This window comes from Accipiter gentilis, chromosome 16, assembly GCF_929443795.1.
Source record: "Accipiter gentilis chromosome 16, bAccGen1.1, whole genome shotgun sequence".
Lineage (NCBI taxonomy): Eukaryota > Metazoa > Chordata > Aves > Accipitriformes > Accipitridae > Astur > Astur gentilis.
In genome coordinates, this window is record NC_064895.1 from 23,010,375 (window position 1) to 23,035,043 (window position 24,669).

At 39.1% G+C, this 24,669-nt stretch overlaps 1 protein-coding gene across 4 annotated transcripts in view; it reads right to left on the reverse strand.

Moving 5' to 3' along the window:
• Window positions 1–6,911: 6,911 nt before the first annotated feature.
• Window positions 6,912–24,669, reverse strand: part of ATAD2B (ATPase family AAA domain containing 2B) — an 80,116-nt gene continuing 62,358 nt past the window's right edge. For all 4 annotated transcript variants that reach the window (XM_049818432.1, XM_049818430.1, XM_049818434.1 and 1 more), the window contains 4 exons: window positions 14,925–15,620; window positions 13,157–13,284; window positions 11,874–12,002; window positions 6,912–10,455 (listed from right to left, as the gene is read on the reverse strand). In XM_049818432.1, coding sequence (XP_049674389.1) covers window positions 10,414–10,455; window positions 11,874–12,002; window positions 13,157–13,284; window positions 14,925–15,620 — 995 coding nt within the window. In that variant the 3' untranslated portion in view covers window positions 6,912–10,413. The remainder of the gene's footprint in view (window positions 10,456–11,873; window positions 12,003–13,156; window positions 13,285–14,924; window positions 15,621–24,669) is intronic.

Genomic DNA, 24,669 nt, shown 5'->3' on the forward strand with positions numbered 1-24,669 from the left:
CAATTTACACAAGTCATCCACCTTTCTCCCGTTGTTTCATCTAGTGGCAAACACACTGTACTAACAAAACCTCAGCAACCCTGTCTTTTAATTAACTGCGGCGAGGTGTTATGGCTGAGCTTAGCACAGTGCAATTGCAGCAAGCTAGTTAGAGCGTTCGTTACACTTCAGCTTGCCCTCGGTGGAGTCCAGACAAACGGAACGCCAGCACGAGCACCCACTTTCCGCCACTGCAGGGATTAGCTAGGAGAGGAGCCGCAGCCTGCACTTCTGCCTGACTTCACGAGTACCATCATGTTTAATCAGCAGACGGCAGAGGCACAAACTGCTTCAAGTACTTACCCATCCGCCCGGCTTCCCGGGAAGAATTTCTCTGAAAAAAATGGAACCGATCCCAAAGCTTTTTCTCCGCTGCCTCGAATGCAAGGGCGAGGTCTCAGAACCATAATGCCTCCCCATCACCAACTGGAAAAGGTGACTTAATATAATTATAAGGGGATAAACCTACAAACAGCGTATGCAGTCAAGTCCTGGCAGGCTGCAGCCTGTGCCAGGTCCCTAGGAAGACACTGGCTCTGCAACCACTTTGACATTTTTACAACTTGTCATGCTAATACAAGCTTTTTAAATAGGATGAGACCCTTAAGCTCACCCCTTAATACCATTTCAAGTCAGCTCAAAAACAGGAGCTGAAACATGCTTTCGGCTGAAGCAGAGATGCCAGCACGTATGGGAAGGCAGCAGTAAGTTCCCATCGTCGGCAAGTGTTTGGGGTTGATAACTTTAGACTGTGGAAAAAGCCAGAAAGAAAATGGTCTGGAGGGAAGCAGATGGCCGTGTCTCGGGCACGGCACGCATCCCACTAAGCTGGACAGTGACACCAGAACAGAAACACCGTTTTTCCTCCGAAAAGCCAATCTGTTTGAGGCATGATTAAACACTCACTGAGGTTAGAATTGCTGAAAGCAAGAGCTGCCATCACAGGCTCCTTAGCCCAGCTGCACAAGCCCAACAAGCAGACCAGCACTGTCTCCCAACTGCTGGAGACTGGAAATAAAAAGAAAGTGGCTGACTACCTTGAAAAACAACTCGCCCTTTGCTGGTCACCAGTGTTTTTTCTTTCGATAACACACACTACTTTTAGCAATTCCTGTTTAGCTAGCGGATTTCTTAAAAGAGTAACACATTCCAATTTTCTTATCTAAACAAATTCTACTTCAAATCGGTAGCAGCTTTACACACAGAATTAAATGTTTTGGCTCAGTTGCTACCTGGGAGAAGGAAGCTCCAGTGCTGTCATCAAGCCAAATCTGCCTCTGCATTTTTCATTAGTGGTGGTCTATACAATGAAGGTTTGAAAGGCTGCCTGCTGGTTTTAATTTCATCATCAGTTATTTTTGAACAGCATTCTCTTTTCCTTCAGAGTTCATATCGCAGATCTTAGACAGCAAAATTCATACTGGCAACAGTATCAAACTCTTCTACGACCTGTCCAGAGAACAGCACTAGTCACCCAGGTTTTTTAATAGCTTGACAGGCAACTTCAGTGCGTAGCTTGTAAGCAAATTAATACAGAACTATGAATTGTGATGACAACTGGGGCTAAGCTGAAGATTGCCTGAAGTCATGCCTCGCACCACAGGCAACACACACACTTTCTCTGTCATCCAGCATCGGTGACCTTTTCTCATGTTTTTGTGGCTAAAGAGCAGACACCTAAGGTCACCAGTGACACTCCTACATAAGCTTCAGCTTCCCATCTCATTAAAAAAAATGTCTATAAAAACAATAGCTCTTACAGGTAGAAGGGAATCAGTTCCTCCCCACATCTTGGGAATTAAAGCAGACCCCAATTTCTAACACAATGTCCTTGTGCTGGTGGACAGCATCAGAGTAAGGATCAGTGAACTGAATAGTGAAGGTGATGCACCAAATGCTTTAAGAGTATAATGAGCATTATGCTCAAAGCAAGCCTAAATTTCCAAGCCCGCTGCAATTTCTGTAGCCACTCAGTTTCCATTAAAAGAGATAGTCTTTTAATAAGTTATTTACTTTCATGTCCAATGAATGCAGTGCTCCATTACTTGTTGACAACGAGTTCAATTTTACCTGCTTCAATTTATGCCCAGCTTTTCTGCAAGCTGCCCGTTTATGTACTGGAACATATAAATGCCACACACAGCCTTTCCAGGGAAAATGAAGAGTGGAAGTGTGGCCGGGGGTGCTTAGGAATGGCTCACATTTCTGTTTTCTATTTGGCAAGAGCTATCCCCTATGGGGATTAAGACATCCAGACTGCAAACCACCTGGAGAGGATATCAGACTTTCTGTAGTGGATAAGGGTTTTCAAATTCAGGAGGTAACCTAACACTCAACCACCTCTAAAAAGCCTGTCTCTGCCCTGCTGACATTCATTTTTAATAACACGTGGGTATTTCAGAAAGAGTGCTGATAATGTGACAGTTATCAAAAGGGCAAGTGAAATGACTGGGTAATTACAGGGCATTCACCTGACATCAATCCCAAGTAAAAATGGAAAGATGATATCTAACTAAACTGATCATGAATCAAAGAGATAAGAATAAATATGATGATCTTCTAGAAAATCAGCTGTATCACCCAAACCTGATCTCATTCTCTGACAGGATTACACATTTGATTGATAAGGTAATAGATTTTCAACAGCATGTGACAAAATACTTCAACTTTCTCACTGTACGGCATTCAGACAGCAAATATTAAACAGACTAAGAATAGGCAGATTAATTGAGGAATATCTAATCTGTTCAAGTAATTCTCAATTTGGTATTATCAGAGTATTTCTAATAGGGGAACCCTCTTCTTCCAAAGTTCTTGAAGGAAAATGTTGACATAAATCACTAGTCACAGACCTGTGGAAAGAGAGATTAGCAGAGCAGAAGGTAATGAGGACTGAACAAATCATGTGTACTGGGCTGGCTTCTCTGGCTGGCTGGGACCACTAAAACAAAACTTCTTTTCATAAAGCTAAGCAGGACCTCAGAGAGGTGGGAATGAGAAGGGCTGACATGGAGGATGGAGAACAGCACGATGAAAAGGTGTAAGTCTGAGAAGAGTCGAGCAACAAGAGCTCCCAGCCCAATCTGATGGTATAAAAGGACTAAATTGATCTTTGGATGTGTAAAAAGGGGAACAGGAAGTAGGAATCAGTGATTTTTAACTCTATACAAGGCGCTGGTGGGACCAACGCTGGAATATGACATCAATTTCCTCTGTGAACAGATGTTTTAGATGTTGAAAAATTGACCTACTGCAGAAAAGAGCCACAGAATTGACTTAAAGGCTGGAGATAATGCAGCAAAAGCCATAAAAAGCTCATTCTGCCCAGCAAAAAGACTGAGAGGCTACTTGATCACAGTGCATTAGTATCTTTGTTGGGAGGGAAAAATATGTACGAGGAGTCTAGAACATAAAGAGAAGACAAGAAGCAGTGCCTGGAAGTAGAAGTCGGACCAAAACAAATGAGGAATCAGGCACACGTTTCTACCCATGAGCTTAACCACGTGACGAAAAGCTCAAAGAGCAGGGTAGATGTACAAACTCTGCAGATCAACACTAGATGCCGTGCTTGGAAAGACTGTTAAACCATACAGAAGTCAGTAGACCCTGTGCATGCATGAGATTAAATTATACGTGCCACAGCATCAGATTCAACAAACAGTGTTTTCTGCTGACATTATTCTCCGTGAATAAACCTGAATTTTTGTGACCAATTGCTAAACATTTAAATCATCATTAGGTGTCAGCGCATTTCCACTTCCAAAATTTATTCTCATGTATTGAAAAGATTAACACTGTAAAATTTATGCTTGGCTTGTGCTTTCATTGCTGGCCTCTGAATCTTGTGAAAAAGCAGCTTTTTACTTTAAAAAAAAGCTTTCTGCCTTCGGGACATGCTGTAAATTTTAGAGCAAGACTCCAAAGTACTCTAACCGAAATATAAAGGCTAGACATTAATTTTAAACCAGTTAGATCTCCAGTGCTTTCATGAAAAAGTACTTACATGCTTATAGTTCCAATACTTGAAATGTCTACACAAACCAGTAAATTATTACTAAACTGATGTTAATAGGCACAACACTTGACTATTCACATTATATTTCCTTTCTCTCACTAAACCTTTTGTAATGTCACAGAGAATGCAGCGGGCTTCACTTCAAAACTCCTTTCAGCATTATATTCATTAGAAACCTAAAACAGACTGGCAATTGGTCCTTCCCTATCACCAAAATCAGGCGTCACTGTTCTTCCAGGTAGCCTCCACATACAGAAGGGTTTCTACAAGGTGTAACGAAGTCAGCAAGAGAATGCAAGACCTTCACAACAGAACTAGAGCTGGGGCTTTGGAGACGAGAAGTAGCTCCTTAGCTAAAACAACATTATTTTCTTTTCCTTCTACAGCAGAAAGACTCAATTTCTTAGCAAATTAATTTAGTACAAATTTAAAATATTTTCTAGTATGAATTAATCTTCTACATTTTGGGTTCTGCTTTACTTCCTTTGCTGAGTAAATACTTCAAAGGCAGCCCTTTTGGAACTTCCCCAAGTCTTTCCTTCCTGCCAGTCTAGAGTCCCAAAGCCGACAGGTCACATTCTACAGACTCCTACTTCCACACACAGTCAAACATCTCCAAGTTACAGCACAATTCAAATTTTACACTGATGCAAAGGAGTTTTCATCACGATGTAACTCATCCCCACAAAAAACGAGCACGACAAATGGTGTGAGCATTCCCAGCAGCCATCCCGTCTCATCGACGTGTACCATTTCTCATATGTACTCTGACAAATTCCCATTTGCCAAGCGACAGAAGTAAACAAAACAAAACACAGAGAGGAGTCCACCACAGCAGAACCAATTCAACGCCTGCAGCGTGCCAACACATCCGAAGTGCTGCAGCACTGACGCCCCAAACGCAGAGCCTGACCAACCTCCTCCTCTGCTCTCAACCTGCCCCACTCCTGTAACGGAACGAAGTGCCTTCCAACACAGCTTAACTCCAGATTACCTTTTGCACCTGAAACTTGAAAGCAGCTTTATTCCAAATCAGCGTCCACGTATCAGCAAACCTTAATGTGGATCGCCAGGTTTACACTAACATTCGACTAAAAGTGGTGAATCCATTTTAAATCTTAGCAGCTTATCATATTTTTAAAGGAAAAGGATTTTCCATTATATTAAAGTAAGGCTCAATATAGCATAACTCAAATGCACTCCTAAAATAAATGGAATTTAGTAGCAGTCACAGCCATTTACTGGCAGTGGGTTCAACTGAAATATACTCCCTATGCAAATGACCACACTGTAAAAAAATTACTCACCTAGAAATGGAATGAGGCTGAATTAATTAGTGTTAAAGTTTATAATCCCTCATTTTTACATAATAGTTACATGACCACAAGTGATGCATAAAAAGAGGAGAAAAAACCCAAGTGTTTGGCTTCATTAATCAGTTCATAAGTTTACTGATGTAGCTTGCAGAATTTATTCACATGCAGTGCTAGCTTAAAACCCCATATATTACAAGTCCAAATCCAAATCCTACCCAAGATGCAGAACAAAAGGATCTCATTTTTAATTTATTTAAATATATTATCTGAGGAGCTTAAAGGAGGAAACAGGGGATGTGCAGCAAATTTAAGGAAATAGGGGAAATTGCATTTCAAAACTACATTCAAGGCAGGCACCAACAGCAGAAGGAAGCTGCGTTAAGCAGTGAACACTTGACAAATACGAGTGTTTCACAAGCTTTTACTAAGGCTTTATTAACAGCACGTGATGCCACCCAACTATTCCTCACTAAATCATGCTTTTGAAGCACCACTCAAAGTTCACAAAGTATTTTTGCAAGAATCCTTCTGTCAACGCCCAAATAAGGCACAGTTTTGTCCCTTTTGACTGATTTTTTCACAGCCAGTCAGAAATCAGGCTTGAATCTATTCACTCTGCTTAACATGGCCATCACCACCCCTGGAAGATGGAAACAGATACACAAGACCTCGTACCCTACATTCTTCATTCACAGACTGCAAACCCCTTGGATGGTGTCAAGTGTGGTGCTGGTATCTGCAAGGCCATTCAGGTCAAAACACCACATCTGACCACGCTGATATAAAATGAGCCTAGGCTCTCACTGATCAACTTCATGATTACAGTTACATAATAATTTATATAAGAAGATACATTCCGTATCTAAGTGTGCTTTCAAAGCTGTATATAAAAGTGAATTGGAGTCAGACATGAAATGAGTTACTATTACCCTCTTCCTCAACTAGCCTTTTGCCCAGGAGCCCCACAGTTTAAGGTAAACAGAAAGGAAAAGAGGAAAACAAGCAGGTGTGTTATATGTCCTACACCTCAAGAGAGGCCGTAACAGACCCACAGAAGAGCTTCTCATACTCTGTTCCACATTATATACTTCACTTGCAGTTTGTTAGCTTTGGATGAATTGCCAACGAGTAAGATGTGGGTCGACTCCTCACTCGCATAACCTCTAGCAGCTTGCTCTCCTATGGATGAATTATTGGGGGGGTGAGGGGGGTGGGACTAAAGAAGTTCCTATATACATTAGCAGTTCATCTTTAAAAACAAACAAACAAAAAAAGCCCACAGAAAGTAAGAACTTTGATAAAATACGAAGGAAGGAGAGCATTTCCTTAAAAAACCTCTAATGAGAAACGCTGGTATTACTTGGATGCTGATGTACTATAAGCAGTCCTGGGTGGTACCCAGCAACTGAACATAAAACATTTTCTAAGCACAGAGCATACCTTCATAACAATTAAGTTATTCACTTGCCAGTGTGCAATGCCAATTTCACTTCTTCAGTCAAAATCATTAATAGAAGGTTTTTTTCTTTAATGGACAAACACCGAAAGCAAAAGTTACAAATTAAACCGCTCAAAATAACTGAACAGCAAGACCCCAGAGTAAAACATCTGAACTGTGAAATCAAGGAGGTCTGCTAAGAAAAAGACTGAAATCAGCTAGGAGGCAGCATTTCTTTCAAATACATTTTTGACGGAGCTAAAGCTGTGTTTTCTTGTCATCTTTATTCAAGTATTTCACAGCAGTTATATTACAAATTACAGTAAAATGTTCAAAATTTCCAGAAATTCAAAAAAATTAAATAACTTACTTCAAACTAACGTAAAATGAAGTCAAAATGCAAAACATCAATTTAAACACAGTTCTGAATAAAACTATAGAATCCAAAATATACCATAGTTGATGAAGGAAGTCTACTTAATCCACAAAGTAGACACACGTTAATGAAACCAAACAGGACTCCCCAATGTCTAAATAACCCAATGTACAAGATACAAAAGATGCAAGTACAAGCCCAAATTCAAGCTTATGTTGTGATTACAAAATAAAATAAAAACAAAATAAATGACTATCAGCTGCAGGACCTGCCATTCAGGAGACTGATTGGTAAAACCAGAGCTGACCCACCAACTTAAAAAAAAAAAAAAAAAAAGACAAGATATTATAAAAACCAGTAATCTATAAATACATTGGCATATGAAGAAATCAAGTAACAATACAGAGGACACAAAACAAAACAAAACAAAAAAATTAATCACAGGTGAGATTCAAGCTTGCAAATACAATTAACTCCATAGCCATCAACTTCACCCAAGAGCAACTCTATTACCTCCAAGACAGCCCCACCAGCCCCAGAGACAAAACTGCTTTCTTCTGGCCGGCCACATTTCATTGACCCCAGCACAAGGACTCACATTGGAGTTTATTTGCAATTTTCACAACAAGAAACAAGGAAGAGAGGTCAATTTGTACAAACTCTTGCCAGTGCTATGTGGCCAAAAAAAAAAAAAAAAAAAAACCAAACATACAAAGAGTAAACAAGTTTAGACCACATGGATAGATTAACAGCTGTTTTAACTCTATAACCACCAGACGTCTGTAAAGGAAAACAAAAACTGAAGTGTGGTTATTTGGGCTAGGAAGGCGAGTATATCATTTTAGGTAAGCTGTCCACTAGAACATCTGATATCAGCTACTTTTCTCTAAAACAACATGGCAGCTCCTTAATTAGTAAAGTTGCCTCTTATGATTTTTCCCAATCAACAACTGACAGTAAAAATTTTCCTTTAGAAACCTGACCTTTTAGAACCATTTTTAATGCTAGGCATTAGCTTAAACTTGCTTTTCACACTCACTGGTGACTAAAATTCTCAACTGTTTTAATTCATATAAATTTATTATCATCTAAAAATGTATGCAGTTTTATCTTCCACAAGTGCTGCTGTTACTTGAACAAAAACTTCTTTGAGTAAGTGAAACTGGAATAAATATTTTTAAAAAATTCTGCAGCAAGAACCTGAGACTTGCAAAAAACCCTTTTATCAGAAACTTGCTACAAAAAATCTGCTACATTTTATTTAATCAAATCTTAAAGTTTGTAACAATTTCCATCAAAATACAAAATGCTGTTAATGTACCAGACACAAAAATATCTCAAACAGGTATGATGCTAATAAATACTAAATGAAACATGGAAAAAAAATCCCATAATCAAATCTGAGATCAAAGAATCTCATTTAAAATGTGTTTTCTGCTTGTTTTTGTTGTTTTTAATCGCACTTTCCCACCTAAAAAATACAGTGTTTCTGCATGGGTTGCATTTAGAAGGTGTAACTAGATGTACGTGAATGCTTAAAACCTTTTTCTGCCATTAGCTATGAAGAAAAACAGTGGCATTCAGGGGAGAAAAAGATCCAAGATAGAATTATGTTTAACCATAATATACAAAGCACTCTAGATTACTGCAGTAGCCCAAGGCCCATGTTTTGTTTCTCTGCAGCACTATACTACTATTAGCCGTAGAGGTGGAGACAAGTACCTTAGCTTCAGTTTGTAAATGGGAGCAGAGTGATTACAGTTCTCCATAAACACTGTTGGTAACTAAAATACAAAAAGCTGAGGTAGCTCAGTATCTCTGCAGTAGTCTGTTTTCTCTAATTAAAAACTAATCACACTGTGTTGCATATTTCTGGAAAGACACTTCCGCAGCTACGCAGGGACAGTCACAATGAATGGTTAATGACGGTAACACCAGCCAACGTCTCTAAAACACTTTCCATGTAGGTTTGAAATAAAGCAGCCCAGGTAATGTTTTAATACTGAGCTTGTGATAAAACATGTTTTTCTTGAAACTGCCTAGACTGTTCTCTCCAGTTGCCAGAAAGGAAAGGTTTTGAACTACACAATTCAGACCCAGAGAACTCGGGTCCGAACAGATTGATTCAAAAGGCTGTCCTCCAACCCCCCCCCCCAACATTAGCAATGCTTTGCACAGACCGACCTGTGAAGCCTAGTTTAAGTTTTATTTTCAAGTGAGCTTGGGCTCCAGGACTTTGACAGACTATAGTGTCTCTTTCCTGCACTGCACAGTCCAAGCTAAATTACAAACACGGAACTTCAGGAAGAAACCTGCCAGTATTAAACTTGGTTTTCTTAAAGAACTCAAAATGGAAAACAAGGAGATGGTGGGAAAATGCTTACTTTTTAGCAACACAGAAGAGTTTCACTGTGTAACTTGTTTCTAAAACAAATATATACCAATGAAAAAGGAATTTCACCATTTTGGTAAAGTATGTGGCTTTTTCAGTGTGTCTTAAGTTTAGTTCTGTAGAGTAAGACAGGCATTTTAGAACCATAATACTGGTTGCCATCCAATGAAGAGAATACAAATCATCCTTTTGGAGATCTTCATTCTGAAGACAGCTTTCTAACATTGCCATTTGCTATAATCCAAACCAATTGATTAGCCTTATCTTTCTCAATTGACTAAAAGGCACATTAAAGGCAGTTCTAGAGAGCCTCATCTTCAAATTATTGTACATCCAGTTACTCAAGATTCCTACCACAATGCATCATTGCCTTCTTCAGAACAGATCTTTTTGTCCATTACCCCAGAGAAGAGAAAACTTGGGAAAAAAAAAAATAAAAAAACATTGCCTGTTTAAAAATATTCAACTTAGATCTGCTCTTTCCAGTCCTCTTGTATGTGTTGGTCTCCACTTTGCCTGAAGTTTCCCCAAAGATAATGCATGTAGAGTGAACAAGAGCAGAAATGAGAACAGTTTCTGTAGCACCAAAAATCTCCAAGCTGTGGCATTGTATTCTTTATTTATATCAGATACAACTATATGAAGTTCCGTTTGGTTCTTGTAGGCTGGTTGGTTTCAGGTACCTGAGACAATAGCACCAAATTCAACAGAAAGAAAAAGAGAGAGCACTTAAGACCAAGGCTCTGCACATACTTGGTGCAAATGGAAACTGAATGGCTCAGAGGACTGCTCTCCCATGAGCAGTTTGAGAGGATAAACCCACCCATCTTGACGAGTTCACAGGAATGTTTCAAACACATGAACTGTTCTTTCCATCTCCTGCAAGAGACACAGAGCATCAATTATACATAGATATAGAGACATAAATAAATTTACATTACACAATCTTATTTACTGGGCACTTTTTTTTAAACCTGAACAAAAAATTAACAGGAAAATATACATTTCTGTTTATTAATTGCTATCTGCTAGCAAAATATGGTAAGAGGAAACTAATTAAAGAAGTATTAAGGCAGAAAAGCACTCCACTATGACAGTCCATGAGAAAAATCAAAGTGTATTAGGGTCACTTATATAATTAATGTACACGATAGGTATTAAGAAAGCACTGCAATGGCACACCGCATGAATTCAACTCTTATGGCACACTTCCGCTATTGGTGACCCAGCTGTAAACACGTATCTGCACAGTTTGGAGAATCAAAGCAAAGATCGGTCTCTACATACTCCTGCTTGAAAAGTGTCTTTTTCATCTACCTAACATTTGGCACAGACTTTCAAACATATTTTTAGGTGAAGACAACAGAGGAATAGCATGAAAATGGTTTGAAAAGTATTTTGCAGGAACACTACAATATCCCATGCTAAGGCCTTTCCAGGTTTTGTTGTAAAATATTCCTGGAGAAAAATATTTAGTGTTCAATGATTCAACTGGAAATTAGCAACTGTTGTCCTTTTTTCAGCAGGGTTGGTGATCAGTTGAGTCAGCAAGCTGATCCAAACCCCTCTACAGTTAGAACAATGACGCTGGAGGGAATGCTTGTCCCGAGTTACGATTAGCTTACGCCAGTGGTGAAATGACCAACTTACTGTTGATGCAGACAGGAGGCCTTTGACAGCACACACTTTAGAGGCCAAGGATGACAGCAAAGCAGACAACTGGCTTACATCACGCTGTATTTGGCTTTCCCAAGGGTGTACTTACTGATCTAGATGAAGTTTGCAAACTTCTAAGGTCTTATATGAAAGTCACAATCAGCAAACTGCATGGAGCAGAGGTACGTAATTTTTTTTTGGCCTAGTTACGCAAATGCAAGTAAGGGCAACTGCAGCAACACCGGCTCAGTGCGCCTCTAAAGCAGCCACTTTACGTCCACTGTTATTCATACCACAAATGTGGAAACTGCTTCTACTCCATTTTTATTCTGCTAGCATGCGCCTCTCCATTTTTACTCTGCTAACATGTGCTTCTCCATACTGCTGTCTCCCTCCTCTTTTTCCTCCATTGTTTTAGGTTAAATTCTTAATCCTTTTCTGAGGGAAGTATTATTAGAAACCACCTCTGGTTTTTAAGTCATTACTACACTAAACTCTCTTCTGTTTACACATACTTTCCTCAAAGTCTATTTAAAGCTTCTGCCTGCTAGTACAATAATAATTTGATAGATTAACTTAATTCTTGAAAAAACAGTCTCACAAAATTCAGATAAAGAATAAAAGAAACTGTACAACATCACCTCTATAAGTTGTGATTTGTCATAGTCTCTACGATGTCTGTAGATGCATTGACTGAGGAGCGAATACAATCTCTCAAGTTGGTCAACAGTCAGGTTGTCACTTTTCTTAACCACCAAATCAAGCAGTTTCTGTTGGAACAACAAAAGGTGAAGTTAAGAGCACTTTTATAATCACTTCTTTTTTTAAGGACAAATCAGAAATGCAATCTCCTTATGAAGCCCCGTTTTATACAGATACATATAAATAAAATGGACCACACCTGGATATCAGTAAGGCCACTGCTTCCATGTAGATCTAAAAAGGACTCAATGTCTCTTTTCATTTCTCTGCTTATGCTCACACTTCTTTTTCTTATCTTAAGATTTTACACTCAGTATAGCTGGGGCAACGTTTGTTCTGTTTGAATAATACTTCATCGCATTTCATCTTGGTCAATAATTATGACAAAGCAAACCACAAATAACAGCCTTGATAGCTAAAGCAGACGTTTTTAAGAACTTGCATTGGCATGAAATGGTAAGAAGTACCAAATAGAAACACATTTGGAATTCCACAAACGTTGAAAAATGGTACAATAAAAGAAGGGGGGTGGGGAACAACACATGTAAAACTGCTCATAAACAAAAGGTGAAAGTGTGTATTTTACACAGTAGCAGAGAGTAAAATTTAAGAATTTTTTTCTTCTCATAACACTTCTATTGTTTCCAAGGAGATTATCATCTGTACTCCACAGCAAATGGGATCTAAACTTCATAGTAGGTCAAGCTAGTTTCTACAACAGAAGACAGCAAATTCTGTTGTAACTTTGCTTAAAAAGAAACAAAACTGAAAGAAAATTAACAGCAGGGGTTCAGTCTAGAACGTCAAAACATCAGCACAAATTCCAATTTGCTTTCCAATCCACTAACAGTTCTTTCCACCAAGTACACGTACACAGGAAGGGAAAAGAGTTAACTCCTAATTACTAGGCACCCAGCAGTTCCTCAGTAACTGGCATGTCCAATTAACACATATGAGTACCTGCAAAAACTGCAATTAAAATAGTGGACTGCTGTGCCATTACTGGATTTGTAAAGGTAGTAATGACGAGACAGTAAGGATTCAGTAGTTTTATTAACTCTTCATGCAAAAAACACCGATCAACAAAATATCTTCAAAAGTTAACCACTGCCGTAATACTTTTTTGCAGTCAAAAATAAAGAAAATATTGCTTGAGAACAGAAAAAGGAAGCATTTTTCATGGAGTCTGTTAACAGTACAATTTATTTTTCTGTTCCGTTACCTTTAGTCTGTCATGGTCAACAACTACAGAGGGTAAGGGATCCGATGGTTCCTCCGGGACCTGCTCCAAACTTGCGGGCTTCGCCTGTTCCATAGCGACTTTTCGTGTTTTCTTGCTTTTGAATACACCTGTAATTTGAAAAACAATTGTCAGCACTGTCAGTCTCAAAACGAGCAGCTTGTTTCTTCACTTTGGTTTGATTTTGCCTGTTTGGTTTGTTGGGGTTTTTTGAACCAAGCAAGCATGATAGTAGCAGTGCACATTATTCATCAGCTTTGCAGAATTCTTAATGTTTATAGGTGCACAAAACCACAGTTCAGAAAACACACGTGAAACTGGTCATCTTTAAAGCTGAACTCCAAAGTCCCAACAGAAAACTGAATGTCACTGAAAGTTTTCCCATTGTATCATTACTATTTAGGAACATCAAATTATGCAGCTTCTAAGGGAAGGTTCAGGTATTAAGCTAACGCTCAAAATCTTTTCTGCTTAAGTGAATAAAATCCTCCTTTTTCTCTCCAAAGCATCCCATGTCTTCATCACCATGGTAATTCTAACACCTGCTCTACTCCCGAAACTTCATGTTTTTGTGACACATTTCTGTTTTCTTCCACCCCTATATTAAAGCTGTTGTCCAATCCTGTTGTGGAGAACAAAATATTTTTATATCTCTTGATTCTTCATTCACTGTTTTTTTCTCTTCCTCAACTATTTATAATGCGTTTTTTTCAGAGGACCACCTGTTATTATAACCATCCTTAACGTATACAAAATTCAACTACAAATTTAGAATCATAAAGGCTCTTAACGTACATCATACTCTTCTTCTGATATTCTTAGGACCTTTCTTCTACTGTTCTCCTTACCCTTAGAGAAAATTTGTATGTACAAACACAGACAACATGTATATAGTGATATTCTCATAATTCAGATCTCTCATTAAAGCTTATTTACTTTGTAAATCTCAACGCTAACTTTTGAAGTAAAGATTTCATTCTTTTAGACAATTCTGAAAAGCTAATTACAAAGGCAATCACGCATAAGGCTTTTATTTCTCTTCCCTGAGGAAACTGTCTCTTGTCTTCAAAGGACGTGGCCCCTTCTTTCATGCACCACCAGGATTTCCCTTCTCCTTCTCTTATCTTTTTGCTGCACTGTTACTGTGTTGACTGTAACTCCAAAGCCAGATACCTCCTCCAATAGATAAACAAGGGTTTATCTGGCTTTTGCTACGAGTTAAACTGCTTTAACTTTTTGCTATGAGCAAATGAGATGTTTTTAAAGGAATATATTCTGTATTTCTGTGGGTTTTATCAAATGTCAATGATACTTTTATCATAAATCTCTAACAGAACAAGTCAAAACATATCATATAGATCAAAATAAAGATCAGATAGAACATACAGGCCAAAACATGTATCATATATTTATCTGCATTGATAATATTTTTTAAATCCTTAATTATTGTTGAAAAGTTTTCTCACTATTTACAGTATTTCCCATAAAGCCTACAAAAATAAATAGAATCGTGTAAGTACAGAAATACGCTTACTTGCCTAAGATAACATTACAGCAAGTCAAGGGTGGACTTCTAATTTATCTTTATGGAATTATATGTTGTAAGCATACTAAAAATTTCAAATAAATAGACAGCAGTTCATAGAATGTTATATAATAGTCATTGTAACATAAGATTACCATTAAAAATATACACACAAAATAACTTGGACACTAAGATAAGGACAGAAACATTGAAAACAAGCTATACCTTCTTTATCTGCTTCAGCATCTTTAGTTTCAATGTCTGTGCTCTGTAGTGTTTTTTCATTATTGCTGCAATGTGGTAACTCAGCTTTCACTAGATCATCTCCTTGACTTTCACTGCAAGCTTCTGTTTTATCCTTTGGCTGATCTTCAGATGAAGGTTTTTGCTTGTTACTACACCCATCACTGTTGTCACAGGGTGAAACAACATCAACTGATTCCATTTTACCATTGTGACATGCTGGAACAGGTATACCCTCTGAGCTGTGTACAGATGTCTCTCCATTCACACAGTCCCCTTTTGATGTAGAGTCCTTCCTTAATTCCTTTTCAGTACTCAGGGTAACACTGTCGGTTATTAACAGAGATTCATTTGAGCTCTCTTCTTCTGTGGATGCAAAATTGTTTTCCTTTCCTGATGTCCCATTGTTAAGCCTCTGCTCTGCATCTATATCCATAATATCACAAGAGGATTCATCATTTGTCATAGAGAGATCTCCTGTTTCCTCCCCATTCTCCTCAATGCAGTCAGTGCTGATCTCTAGCTCTCCATTTTCCAGCAATTTACTGTCCTCTCCATGATTTTCATCATCAGCAAACTTTGCATCATCTTCATCTTTCTTTAAATTATTGACTTTCCTCTTCTTAATAATGCCTTTACCCCACTGTGAGCGTCGTCTTGATTTTCTCCTTATTCGAACTGAATTGTAATGAAATAAAGAAACTTTAGATGCACCGGTACCCCTCAGTAAACAGACTAGGATATTAGAATATGCTGTAGTGTGTGAGGCAATCAATGTGTTCACATTTCAAGGAAAAAAGCAAGCTGTCTGTTGATTTCAGCGTGAGCAAATTACAGATACTAAGGACCTTTAGAAGTATAAGGAGTGAACACTCAGTTGTGTTCACAGTTCCTACTCTAATCTATGGAAACAAGGGCGACTTGCTAGCCTTTCCTACTTAATGTAATTTATATATACCCATTTGTAGATAAAACACTAAAAGAAAACAGCTAAGCAATGATGTAGAACTCAGTCATTCTCATTTGGGTAATGCAGACTCTAAAGACAGTTATTCTCATTTTCCCTTTTTAGAACCTCAGCGGTTTGAAATCATTATACAATGAAACAAATGGAAGTGCAATCCATGGAATCATAGAATAATTCAGGTTGGAAGGGATATCAGGAAGTCTCTAGTCCAACCTACTACTCAAAACAGGGTCAGCTATGAGGGCAGACCAGCTTACTCAGGGCTTTATCCAGCCATATATTGAAAACCTCCATGGATGCAGACTAAATGACCTTCATGGGCATTCCGTACCAATACGTAGTTGTCACAACAGTGAAAAGACTTTTTGCCCTCAGTCAGCACCTCTCCTTTCAATTTATGTCCACTGTCAATTCAAAGACATCTTCACTGTTTAAATCAGCTACATCTCCTCAATCTTCCATTCATTCCCACCTCTGTACTCAAGTTCACTGCATTGACAAAATGTGGATTTAAAAAATGAGGATCTTTGTTTTAGACATGGACCATTTAGCAACCCTGTCTGCAGCAAGACCTCATATACATCTGCAATTATGCAATGAGTATGTAAGCAGAAGGGTAAGCATAGGTCCTTAAACTAGCCTCATCACCAATGCCTTCCCTCCATATTATGCAACTCAACTTGAAGCAACATGGACATGTGATCGTTTTTTCATTATTTCTGCATCTGTTTTCATTTTTCCTTTTTCTTACCTGCACTTTCTGTGCCTTTGAAAAATCACATATTAAACTTCTTTTCAGAAAGGATGCCTTTTTTTTACTAACCTATTTGCAGTGAAATACAAATAAGGCACCGATCTAAAAGGTTTGGAGGCACATTTGCAATATGATCAGCAAATATAGAAGGAAGACCATTCAAACCTAATACTATTGTTAACGTCCTTTTCAGGAGCAATAACAAGACACAGCTCAGAAGACTAAGGAAGAGATTGGGAAAAGCTGAAACTTCTACATTCAAATTCAAGTAATGGTGCAGACTGCTCATATTTCTGCAAAATTGCTGAAGTTGTGGCCAAGTGATTGTAATTGAAAATCACAGCCAATAGTTACCAGAGATTAACAAATTTTCTTCCATTTCAAAATGAACTCCTATGTGAGCACCTCCATAATGTTCTTGGTATTTGTAGGTTGCTTTGATTTATGGGATATTAAGTCCTAGATCTGTGTCTGCCAACCTCACACTGAGTTACAAAGATCTTGCTTTGAAGATACAAGCACTGTGCAAGTACAAGTGTTGAGAATTAATTCACAAAAGCTCAGAGAAGCACAGCTGTACTTCAGAATTTCCTCCCCATGAGTGGCATATGTAAGCAGGTGGTTTAACCACTACATTAGGAATAAATCTTAACCTTTTAGCTTTAAAACTATCTAAAGATACAATCATATTACAATAAAAACACAGTCTCACTTGGAGTGTGTATTTGTTGTTACAAATAATCCTTATGCAGAACTGTAAGATTTGAGGGAAAAAAAAATCCCCTTTCTCCAGCTGTTCTGTAGATTTGATAGCAGCTTCTATAGTCAGTGTCACTGTTCTATTGATGACAAGCTACAACCTATTCACATAACTTTTCAGGAGCTCATGTAATCTTTCCCTAGATTGTGCAAGAGATTTTCATTAATAACAGAAGCAGCAAACCTGAAACTAAACAGGAAGATGTAAACTTAGACAAAAAAAATCCCTTATTATGCAATGGGTTTAGCCTCAGGTCAACTCCAAAGATGGGTAAATAAAGCACAGAAAGGGAGTAAAAGTCTTTTTAAAGGACATTTAACATGTCCTAAAGTGTATAAATTAATAAGAAACTTGAAATTTTTAAAGATACACTGATTTTGGCTTTTTAGGCTGACTTTGCCGTAAGAGTCAGATAAAATGTCAGATATATTTGACATCTACTATATCAAAGAATTGTACTTTAAATAAGCCCATTTCACTAGTGCATCCATTTTGTCCACCCTGTGAGCTCCATCTGGGATGAGAACCCATAATTTGCCTAAACACACAAGTACATTCCTAAAACTCCTAAGTGTGGGAGAAAGCACATTTAAGTAAAATGGTATTAATCCTTGTATTACACATTTCATTAAATTCCAAGTCTTCCTCAATGACAGTCAGCAAGTCCAGCTCACTCTCTCATGCAGTACTATTCAAACATACGTTGTGCATGTTGTTTTTTATCACTGTTTTTAATTAGGACAAAGCAACCACAAAGCGTGCCACAGAAGATGTCCCTCCTCCCAGGAATTGTGAGGTTTTCACTGCATCAAAACCAGTAAATGCAGGAAATTTTTCAGCTACCTCATCAAAGGATGCACACAAAACAGAGCTTTGGTTAAAACATCGCTATTATTATAAAACTGGTGTTATGTCACAACATTAAAAAAATTGATACCTCCAACCAACGCCTAAGATTTAGGAAAGAACAGCATTTGATTGCCAGCTACTGCAGAACATGCCCTCCTAACATTTAGTATTTTTACTGACAAAAGCAATAATCTAGTTGATTTGGGTTTTCACCCACGTTTAGTCAAGAGAACTCAGTTAATGATAAAGTTTTTCCCTCCCAGACTCCTACCAGTTCTTATTTCACAGCAGTACCATTGTCACCTGAGCCACCCAGACCTGTAACCAACAGGTGACCAACACTTCTAAAATCCCAATTCTTTTTGTCCACATACTTCTAAGAATCAACCTTTTTCCCATCATTCAAATAAAAGCCTTCCTGCTTTCAACCCCTTCCATCCCAACTACTGAAGCCTTTTCTGCTCAGGCTTTCACAAACCCACTTAAATCTCTCATTTGAATTTATTTAACACAAACCTGCTCACATCATTGGGACCTCAGTGAGACTCTTAGTCCCGTACCTAATTTATCTTTGAGCCCATTCACCAGCGTTCACCTTTTTGGTCATATCAGAAGTAGACTTGTAGTCCTCACATTTAAACTGCCCCTTCAAAACAACACCTTTTTGTTCTCATCTGGGCTGCGTTGCTCCGTGCAAAGAAACGTGGTTTGGGATATGAGAAGAAATTTTCGTTCCAGATCCTTAGCACCCATAGCACCATTACACAGATTTTTCTTTTACACAGACAGCTAAGCCTCTAGGAAGAGTGAAAAGCTGAGCAAGGAATACAACACTTAAAAACAAAACCCATCACCAGTCTGTCTTTCTATCCTGCCCGCTTTCCCCAGTAAAGCTAAGGGAGTGGTACAAGTAGGAAGAGTGTTTAATGGAGCAGGGAACCATGTGACCAAATGTAGACGTCGATACTAGATTTCATCACCTAGATTGATTCCCTTTATACTTCCTGGAAAGAAAAAAGGCACTACTGTGAGGTTAACACAGACCTGAGAAGCTGTCATATGAGGCAGGAAAATGTAAAATTGATCTCTGAATCCTGCAAAACAGTGGAATATGATTCAAAAAGGAAGAAGGAGCTACCACAGGGTAAAACTGATGCAGAACTAAAGGGCTAATAGGCAGGAACTAATGGTTTAATGGATTGCTGCTAAAAAATAAGCTTCACCTGGAGTCCCCTTTTCTGTACCTTAACGCTGATAATTTATAAAACTGCAAATTATCAAGAGCAGAATCCCACACTTTTTATTTTATATATAGTCGGTATGATTCATGACATATTAAAGATTTCAGTAAGTAACAGAATGGGATAGCTATTTACAGAAGAAAAACTTCAAGTTAACTTTGTTTAAAAAATTAACAGAGTATGTGCAATTGCAAGTTAACACCTTAACACCTTTTCAATTTTCCTTTTAAAACTACTCATCTGAAATCTAACCATTGATACCCAGTCTTTTGGCAGTATTTGTGCCAGAGGCGGTAGAAATACTATTGTCAGAGGAATCCTGCTTTATAGAACTGAGTTTCTGTAACTCAAACTATTATAATACCAATTATTCACAGATGAATACATTCACTTGACTTCTGAATTGCTGAACTCTTCTCTCTATAATTTTCACATAACCTCTATAGGTTTGCCAAGGGGATCCTCACTTCAGTTCTAGCTTCTTTCTGGTTTGCTTTTTTTAAAATCGTTATTCAGAATTTTTAATGACAATAAATATCTGTTTGACCACAAGTCACACTAACATTTTGCTTGGGTTCACGTGGAAGTTGGTATCAAAAACAAAAGTTCCCCACTTTTTTTTTTTCCTAAGCTGCAGAGTCTATGCAGACAGCGTTTTTAAAGTGCAATGTAATACAATGTGATTAATCACTGAATACAAATTTACTCTGCATTTCATTAAACAGTAAGTGAGGTTTCTCAATTCTTCCACTCCTATGTTGAGACACTTTAAGAGTCAGCTGAAAGATCCCTAAACTTAGGCAGACAGCATTTCCCCCAGAGGTGGCCTCCCACGAGTGAAAAAGAAATTCTGTACTTTACTTCAGAAGGACTAGTCCTCTAAGCCTAAGTTAAGTAAAAAGAAACCTGTGGCGGACTTTCAGAAATTCTGAATTCTTGCCCACTGACAGGTTCTGCTTGGAGATTCTCAAGTCAGATACACCAAGTAATGACAACATCTTCTGGTGAAATAAGCACCCTTATCTAGGGGTGCACACCAACCCTGTCCAGAGCAGAGCACAGTTCTTGGATAGTGAAGAAGAGTGATAGTAAAAAAAAAAAAAAACAAAACAATATGAACAAACAAATCCAAATCATTCCCACATTCCTGAGGTATTTCTGCAAGATCTAGAGGTAACTGTGACCTTTCTGTTTAGTGGTCTCAGGAAAACATATCTCAAAAACATGGGTGAATGGTACAGAACCTTCCGAGTTGAGGCATACACTGTTGCTGTCCCCCAATCTAGCAGTACAGTGACAGAACTGCAGACTACATAGAAATAAAGTTAACAGTTGGAAAAGGAAGCAGATATAATTAGAAGATTCAAAGACTGTCAATTATTAACAAGCAAGTCTGCTTGCCTTAATGTGGATGAACTCTAATGAGAAGACATAGCAGTCAAAGCAGATATATTTCTCTTGAAATTTCTGTAGTTTGACTACTACAGTATATTGAGTGTAGTACAGTATGAGTGGAGGCTAACAAGTTCACTTTATGCTGTAGAAAAGAAGACCCTTATATGCCTCTGCACTGCTTGTCAGTCTATCAGAGAATGTGAATCCTCTGTCATTAAATGATAAAACTCACATCCATCAAACACTAGATTCTCTCATTACCTTTATTTCATGAAGAATTCCTGGGGATTAAAATCCAAAGGAGATTCTCATGGCAAGCAAGATCACCATGGATCTAGATTTTGTGTCTGCAGTATCAAGAACCACTTGAAGCAATGCACGTGTTTTAAGTTTTTCTTCGATGATCAAAACCCTAAACTTCTTTCTGATGTCTTGTGTGTAAAGTAACTCAAAGCCTTGAGAAAGCACTTATTACCAGCAATTTATGCTCTCTTATGCAGCATCCAGAATATCTACCTATCTGCCACAGTAATTTAGCTGCTTCCAGTAGCTCCACATTCCTTACCAAGGGGCACTGAATAGTCTACTTGAAAGTCTCTGGAGTTTTTAGTCACAAAGTCCCAAACTGCAGTCAGAGATAAGCAGCAAGAAAGAACAGAGCACAGTTCCACAATGGCTTAAAAAGCAAAATGAGGTGCCAGCTTCCACTAACAAAGCCATTTCTCCCTCCAAAGCCAGCTATAGCATTTCCACTACCTCATTTGTGCCGGCACTACTGTTCCTGCAGTAAAACAGATAAGGGAACTAAATCCATCTGAAATGTTGGGGGTTTTTTCTGGGTTAGTTTTCAACATCTTCAGTTGAGCTTTCCAACTCATGAATGATGGTGCTGGCACAGGGGACACGGTAGAAATATGCAACCAGTGAAAAGGCAAGACAGCACCTTCAGTAGTAACCTGCAGCTTGAAGTGACTGTGGAAACTAACCCCTAGAAGACATGTCATTTTCTTCACCTAGATGGAAGGCACCCAAGGCACAGACCTGAAAAATGCATTAAAAAACCTGTATGCAACAACTTAACATATTTATGATCTTCACCAGCATATATAACAGCTTATGTTATGTAAACAAATACTTGAAGAACCTGGAGACTTCTACTCAACAAGGGGTCCAGTTCCACAAGAAGGAGGTGAAGCATGTTTCCAAAAAAAATCTTGGCTGCAGTATCCCCAGCATTTTCTCCCCCTAGTCAACTGCTTTCCCCTACCATCCCCTACAATGCTCTCAACTCAAGCTCTTCCCAATATTTCTCACAAAACACTCACAATATCTTCTGTTCCTCCCCACCCCAGCTGAACAGGATACAGTACATCTGAGGTGTGCATGCCATGTCTGGCCAATAGAATGTTTTAACTGATCAGCTAACACAGCCAGGCAGAACAGATAACTACCATTTTCAATCTATAGCCTTCTCCTTCAGTAGATGCGTAGATTTATCCAGCTACCAATTTTCACAAAACCTGCAGAAACCTAATCTTTCAGCCCTCAACTCCTGTCAATCTGTCTGAACCTGGCTAAATGATTCAGAAGTTATTAGGGGAGCAGAGATGGACAGAGAGCACAGGTATTATTTTCTTGGGAAACCAAGCTAAAAATACAGAATCACAGAATCATTTAGGTTGGAAAAGACCTTTAAGATCACCAAGTCCAACTGTTAACCTAGCACTGCCAAGTCCAACACTAAACCACGTCCCTAAGCGCCACATCTACACATCTTTTAAACACCTCCAGGGATGGTGACTCAACCAATTCCCTGGACAGCCTTTTCCAACTGTCATGGTTTAACCCCAGCCAGCAACTAAGCACCACGCAGCTGCTCACTCACTCCCCCCCCACCCAGTGGGATGGGGGAGAAAATCGGGGAAAAAAAGTAAAAGTCCTGGGTTGAGATAAGAACGGTTTAATAGAAAAGAAAAGAAGAAACTAATAATGATAACATTAATAAAATGACAAGAGCAATAATAAAAGAATTGGAATGTACAAATGATGTGCAGTGGAATTGCTCACCACCCGCCGATTGACACCCAGCTAGTCTCCGAGTGGCGATCCCCCCACCCCCACTCCCCCCAGTTCCTATACTAGATGTGACGTCACACGGTATGGAATACCCCGTTGGCCACTTTGGGTCAGCTGCCCAGGCTGTGTCCTGGGCCAACTTCTTGTGCCGCTCCGGCTTTCTCACTGGCTGGGCATGAGAAGCTTAAAAATCCTTAACTTTAGACTAAACACTACTTAGCAACAACTGAAAACATCAGTGTGTTATCAACATTCTTCTCATACTGAACTCAGACATAGCACTGTACCAGCTACTAGGAAGACGGTTAACTCTATCCCAGCTGAAACTAAGACACCAATGCTTGACAACCCTTTCGCTGAAGAAAGTTTTTCCAATATCCAATCTAAACCTCCCCTGGTGCAACTTGAGGCCATCTCCTCTTGTCCTATCGCTTACTACATGGGAGAAGAGACCGACCCCCACCTGGCTACAACCTCCTTTCAGGTAGTTGTAGAGAACGATCAGGTCTCCCCTCAGCCTCCTTTTCTCCAGGCTGAACAGCCCCAGGTCCCTCAGCCGCTCCTCATAAGACTTGTGCTCCGGACCCTTCACCAGCTTCGTTGCCCTTCTCTGGACACGCTCCAGCACCTCCATGTCTTTCTTGTAGTGAGGGGCCCAAAACCGAACACAGGACTCGAGGTGCGGCCTCACCAGTGCCGAGTACAGGGGGACGATCACTTCCCTGCTCCTGCTGGCCACACAATTTCTGATACAGGCCAGGATGCCGTTGGCCTTCTTGGCCACCTGGGCACACTGCCGGCTCATATTCCGCTGGCTGTCCACCAGCACCCCCAGGTCCTTTTCCACCAGGCAGCTTTCCAGCCACTCTTCCCCAAGCCTGTAGTGTTGCACGGGGTTGTTGTGACCCAGGTGCAGGACCCAGCACTTGGCCTTGTTGAACCTCATACAATTGGCCTCAGCCCATCGATCCAGCCTGTCCAGATCCCTCTGTAGAACCTTCCTACCCTGCAGCAGATCAACACTCCTGCCCAACTTGGTGTCCTCTGTGAACTTACTGAAGGTGCACTCGATGCCCTCATCCATATAATTTACAAGAAACCAGAGTAATTATGTTAGTAAAGTACATGACAAGGCAGTCACACAGGAAAATTAAAGAGAAAAATGAAGTCAAAAGAGACAATCATACTAGTACAACCTGTGGATATAATTTTTACACTTTCCCACCTCTATAGATCTGCTCATTTTCCATCTGCTGAGTAGCTTTGTACAACAGCAACTATTACAGCTATATACATTTTTTGTATAATCAGTTGGCTCTTCAGGACTACTGAATGACACCTTCCCTGCTGCAAGACAGCCATGAACTAATGAAAGGTTCTCCTGCAACTTCACAAGCAGAGAAGCGGCTCCTGCTCTTATTAAAATTACATTGAATAGAGATTACAGCATTCATTTATATCACGTATCTGTAAGTTCATGCCTGCTGGTTGGTTTCTGTGTCAAGGAGGCAAAATTAAAAAAAAAAAAAAAAAAAACAAAAAACAAAAAACCACAAAGAAAACTGAAATTAAGAAACGGGTAATAATCACAGGAAAATCAACAACTTCTGCAGACAGAAACTTTACACCAAGTCTTCAAACAATTTAAATCAAACATTGCCACAGTTTTCAAAGGGAAAGAGTAA